The 6,000-nt window shown below is 32.5% G+C and overlaps 1 protein-coding gene across 1 annotated transcript; it reads left to right on the top strand.

The window, feature by feature from the left end:
• The first annotated feature begins 1,081 nt into the window (after positions 1–1,081).
• Positions 1,082–3,629, top strand: LOC120320362 (olfactory receptor 14C36-like). Its single transcript, XM_039369987.1, has 2 exons — positions 1,082–1,184; positions 2,519–3,629. The coding sequence occupies exon 2, from the start codon at positions 2,520–2,522 to the stop codon at positions 3,489–3,491; it is 972 nt and encodes a 323-aa protein (XP_039225921.1). The 5' UTR covers positions 1,082–1,184; position 2,519; the 3' UTR covers positions 3,492–3,629.
• Positions 3,630–6,000: the final 2,371 nt, after the last annotated feature.

The following is a 6,000-nucleotide window of genomic DNA, read 5'->3' as shown; positions in this document are numbered from 1 at the left end:
CACAAGACACTCACACACAACAAAACATACACACACAACACCTAAGTAACAACAGAATATTAAGACCAAGACCAAAATTCCCACCTGCAATGAAATATGACTTATCACATTCAATGGAACAAAATATCACAGCCCAATTCCCAAACACCACAACTAATAAGCATAACAAACCCCCAAGCTACACCTCACGGAAGGAATCCAGCCGGCACAAGACTGAGCACAAAGCCCTAAGAACCTCGCGACGAACAGCTGATAGACACGACTTTTGAAAATAGTCTTGAGACTGCTCTATGCCTTTAAGAGCTTCTTAAGCACGTTATGTGCACATGCCTCACTGCAACCGTTTTTTAACTGTTATGTAAATTTATGCACATACTCTCCCTTCTCATTTAGCCCTTTGCTCTGATGATGTTAACAGGTTGTTAACAAAAGCTCAGCAATTAATAAAAAAGCCTTTTATCTTACATCCCAGAGCTCTTTATTTTTATCTGATTGACTGTGTGTGTGTGTGTGTGTGTGTGTGTGTGTGTGTGTGAATGTATAGTTATATATATATATATGAAAATTAGTTTCAATTGATACTTATTAGTATTTTACTGTTTGGGGAAATAAATTAATACAGATTTTCATATTCAGATAATACTGGTTTGTTCCCCCATTCTAAATCATTTGAAAGGAATCTTAGATACTTTTAATGATGTATAAATGGGCACAGATCTGAATATAAATGTATAAGGCCAAATTTGTTGGGTTTAGAGGAATAGGATAATGAACAATGGAAAATTATAAAAAAAATAATGAAACTCAGAGCAACTTGATTAATTTGTGTATTTTGGTAGAATGATAATTAGAGATAGGAGAAAGTTGAAGTATTTTTGAGTAACACAAATTTTGGCAAAAAGAGACTGAGTAATACATGGTCATTCATGTATGTTTATTTAAAAAAATAGAAATGACAGTTTATAAGAATATTGTCTTTCATTAAAGGATGCATTTTCTTAAATGTAATCTTTATTCATTTGGGAGTCATTAGAAGCTTCTAGAGAGTGTATATTTCAGAATGAGAAGAACTGCTATAGGACTTGGTTAAGCAGTATACGCTTTATTGTGTTCTTCAAGGAATGACTTTCTAAAACACAACAGAAAACAGAGAAGATGCAATGTCTTCCATTTTTGTAGCAAAGGTATTTTTTTGCAAAAGTCCATTTATTCTCTAGGAGATTGGCAGAATTATCTTGGAAGCAAAATAAACAGAGATAAGTAGAAATATCTATTTACTCATCTAGCGCTCAGCTTTGTTCAGTTACATAAAAAAGAAAAATGTTGAATATCTTGCAGTGGATGTTTATTTTAAGAAAACATTGACATGTTTTGTTTAATATTGCTGGATTAAAATATATTGCACAAATATATACAGAAATGTGGTTACTATAAATTATATTCTAAAATGATACATTTTATTATAGTAATTTCTGACATTTGGGAGAAGATAATATACAAAATTATGGATAGTTATTTATAAAAAGCCTGACAACAGAGCAAATTATCATTTCTAATTAAAGCAGAAATAACCAGATAATTGTTGTGTTAAAAGATTTGAGGAAAGAGAATTAATGGAACAATATTTTTATTTTCAAAAATCTTTTTATTGTCTGTTATGCATTCATGCAGGTTAAAATTGGAATAGTCAGAATGTGATTTAGTATATACACAATTATTTTCAAATAATGACAACAAATTGGTAGTTTATGTTTTTTTTTTCTTGTAATATGTTTCTTTCCAGTTCTTGTAAGTATAAAAATAAAAAAGAAAGTCTGGTTCATTAATGTTGCTATACTATGTGGTACTAGGATTGAAGAAAAACAATTTGAAAAAAAATATGAAACTGACTTGCAGGTCAAAGTTTAATGTTTATGGGGGAAAATCTATTGTTACCATAATTCTGATTGGAACCCTTGGTGGAACATTTAAAGGACTTCCTCAGTACTTGAAATATTGAATTTATCACTCTAATTATTCAAAAAATCACCTTGCTTGGAACTGCTATTTGTTTAGATACTTCTTTAATATATATCAGGTTTTTGGTTAGTATTTCATTTATTAAATTTTCACCAAAACAATGAATTTACCTGTGGATTAACAAGAGAAAATAAATTTGCTTATTTTATGTAATAATAATATTTCTTGAGATAGTCTCAGGCTAACAATTTTAACTTTCATTTGTAATGATGCAACTTGAAAAAAAAATTGATTTTAAGGAAGTATTTTAAGGATTTATCAAATTAATTTAGAATAATTTATTGGACATACTGAGTAAATATTGACTAGCAGAATATGATCCTAAATATATAATATCAAGAAGGGCATATTCTGACATAAAACTAAGATGACTCAGTAAGACTATTATACTCTTTAGTCTGCAATCCTATATTCATTTATCTGTACTGATAACACAACTTTTTCTTCAGGTGTGTTACTTCTATTAATCTCAATTCATAATTTTTTTTTTTCTGCTTAGAATGATTGAAAGAACTAGAATGGCTAACCAGTCCACTGTGATGGAATTCCTTCTGATGGGATTTTCTGATGATCTTGATGTACAACTTCTGCTCTTTTTCCTGCTTCTCTCCATTTACTTAATAGCTTTGGTTGGGAATTTATTCATTGTGTTTGTTGTGATTCTGAATAACCACCTCCACGTACCTATGTATTTCTTTTTGGTCAATTTATCCTTGACTGATATTTGTTATATCACAACCACAATCCCCAAATCAATGGCAGTTTCATTGACAGATAACAAAATGATTACTTTTCCTGGATGTATGGCTCAAGTTTTTTTAATTATTGCTTGTGTAGGTTCCGAGGTTGCCTTGCTCACCATCATGGCTTATGATCGTTATGTAGCTATCTGCCATCCTTTGCGATATAGTCTCATCTTGAACTGGGATGCATGTAGCCAAATGGCACTTGCTTCTTGGATTAGTTCCCTCATTTATTCTATGTTGCTAACCACCATAACTTTTCAATTGCATTTCTGTGGATTGAACATCATTGGACAGTTTTTTTGTGATGTTCCTCAGCTACAAAAGATTTCTTGCACTGATACAAAATTTAATCAAATTCTCATGTGGATAGTTGGATTCATTGTGAGTTCATTTTGTACCGGATTTGTTTTTACCTCTTATGGTTACATCTTCTCAGTAATTTTAAAAATTCCATCCACTCAGGGTAGATATAAAACCTTCTCAACTTGCAGTCCACACTTGACAGTCTATTCTTTATTTATTATCACATCTAGGTTTTCATACTTAAAACCACAAACTCTTTCTTCTCCTACAATAGATTTATTGTCTGCTGTTTTATATGCAGTTTTGCCTCCAGTTCTGAATCCCATAATTTATAGCTTCAGAAACAAGGATATCCAAGAAGCTGTGTGGAAAGTAATGTCAAAATCTGATATGGGACGTTGGGCATTCTGCAAGTCCTGTTAGCCAAGGAATATCAGCTGACTAGAGCTAGGCTTATTTTGCTGCTGTAGCCCTTGTCCTTTGGAATATCCTTTCTTCAAAAATTAAAATGGACCCAATCTTTTTAGACATTTGTAAGGCTTTAAAAACCTGGCTCTGTACATGGTCCTGATTTTACTGACAATCATTAGGGTAATTTTCTTGGCTTACATATATATATATATATATATATATATATATATATATATATATATATATATATATATATATATATTTCCAGTGTTGGAGCATTCACCACTTCTGGAGGCAGGTTGTTCCACTGGTTAATTGTTCTAACTGTCAGGAAGTTTTTCCTTAGTTCTAGGTATATATATTGTACTGTTTTTAATTGTTTTAGAACTGTTAATCACCCAGAGTCACTTGATTGAGATGGGCCAGTATAGAAATTAAATTAAAAAATAATACATTAAAATGAAAATAAACTTCCAGATTTGGTTGATCCATTTTCACTATGAAAGATACTGTGTATTATTAGGTCAATGCGACCTTGGCACAGGAAATCTGAATGATTTCTCTATTTGCATGTTCCTATGGTAATGTTGGTTAATGTTGTGCACCCCTCTGATTGTTATAAGTGATTTACATACAATGCAGGCAGAGAAGTTAATTGAAGAAAAGCATGTGATATTTAATGCATTCATTGAACAAAGTCCTACAGAGTTTATTCTTTATTATTTTTTCATCAATACAATAATTCTTTATCTACTGGAATCCTTTTGTTTCTGTATGATTAGAGTTTACCATTCTCTTCAATTAATGATTTCATTTATTTGCATTTTGATGGTATTAAATATTGTTATAAAATATGTACCTTTGGATTCTTTGGGCCTTCACCAAATGCAATCAGCTACTCTAAGGTATTTGTCTATTTTTATTTATTTATTTTAGGGGGAGAATCAAAGCTGCTGCCAAAAATTCACCTCTTTTCAAAAAGAGCTGTGGTCAAAGACATTCTTGAGATTATGTCCTCAAAATCATTGGATCTCATCCTTCAAAAGAGATTTTATGTATTTCAACCATTCTGTTTCACATATGTATAAAGCTAGCACCCAACCATTTGTCCTTATGGTTGCTCCTTACAAAATGACTACAAATGGCAGGGCTTTGGGAGGGGCTGGACATGAGGGAATTCACCATAATTGCTCCAGCCACAAACAGAACCATTTCAAGGGACTTTGTGCAATTTCCTTACTAGCTACTTTCAGAAGTCACTAATGAACTGCTTCAAAGAAGTTAGACATCTTAAAAGTGACAGGACTGGAAATACCTTGTTAAGTGTCTTCAATCCTTAAAATAAAAAAAAAATGAACACTATTTATAATTATAGTTTATAATTTTTAAGAATTTAAAATAAACAGCAATAAGCAAGGCAAAGTTTTAGTTACAGAAAAATTTAAATGGACTAAGAAAATGTTGGAATACTGTATTTTGAAGATTAAGACTTTGAAATTATTGAGTGGTAACATTATTAGTGGCAGTATCAGTGCTGCTATTAGCACTAATGATGTTACCTAGTTTGGGTAATGAAACATCTGCAAGAAAACAACCAAACTCAGAGAGCACCAAGGACCCCTAATTTCAATCCCTTAGTTACAGATGTTCTCCTTTAATGGTTTGAAATTACTTTTAAAAGATAAAGATGTCCTGTGATCAATAATAATATGTTCTGAATCTTTGTCTTCAGGTCTGAATCTGTATGGAACAAACATATTTTGATGTTCTCATAGCTGTTCCATTTTTGGAAAACATTACTGTCAGGATAATAATAATAATAATAATAATAATAATAATAATAATAATAATAATAATAATAATAATAATAATAAACCCCAGTGAGGCACTACCTTGATGTGGTTGTGGGGCTTGTGTACTCTGAGGAAGATGAGAGCTATGCCAGAGGTTCAACCATACTGGACAGGTCTCATCAGAGGAGTCAGACAAAGAGTGTCTCTCCCATAAAAAATATGGTGAGACGTAAATTTCAGAATGCCATACCGGCTCGGACGTCGCCCGGGTTAACAAGGTCCGCACTAGATATTGGAGTTCCTGGATCTCTGGTGAAAAATGGGTTACAGGACTCAGGACTGTTGGCTGAGCAACCAGAGCCAGCAGCTGCAGAACTACTGGAAGAAAAGATGTTTACCCGTCGCAGATAAACAGTGATGGAAAACAAAGAAATAATGATCTGTTACTACAGATCAAGTCGAACAAGAAGAGGATATCTAAAACGAATGCACCAGTTCTGGAAAGAACAACATCCAGAATCAGAAATAACAGAACAGAGACTAGCAGATCAACACCGATTTATAACACGAAATAAAATATTCACAGAAACAGAATTGGATGAACTGCAAAGGTTTACCCAGGGCAAAGAAATCAAAGCCTTACCAGAAGTAATTCAGAATGTAGAGGCAAACCAGGGGGAGTTGGCAGTGAAGGAATCCAGCAGAGATATACAACTGTTCTCATTTGG

This window comes from Crotalus tigris, unplaced genomic scaffold, assembly GCF_016545835.1.
Source record: "Crotalus tigris isolate CLP2741 ecotype Arizona unplaced genomic scaffold, ASM1654583v1 scf7180000021329.891317, whole genome shotgun sequence".
Lineage (NCBI taxonomy): Eukaryota > Metazoa > Chordata > Lepidosauria > Squamata > Viperidae > Crotalus > Crotalus tigris.
Note: the sequence above shows the minus strand (reverse complement) of the source record. Positions and strands in the feature narration are given on the sequence as shown.

Bases quoted from the DNA above. Each gene is read 5' to 3' on its own strand.
- LOC120320362 (XM_039369987.1), top strand. From the start codon at position 2,520: ATGATTGAAAGAACTAGAATGGCTAACCAGTCCACTGTGATGGAATTC.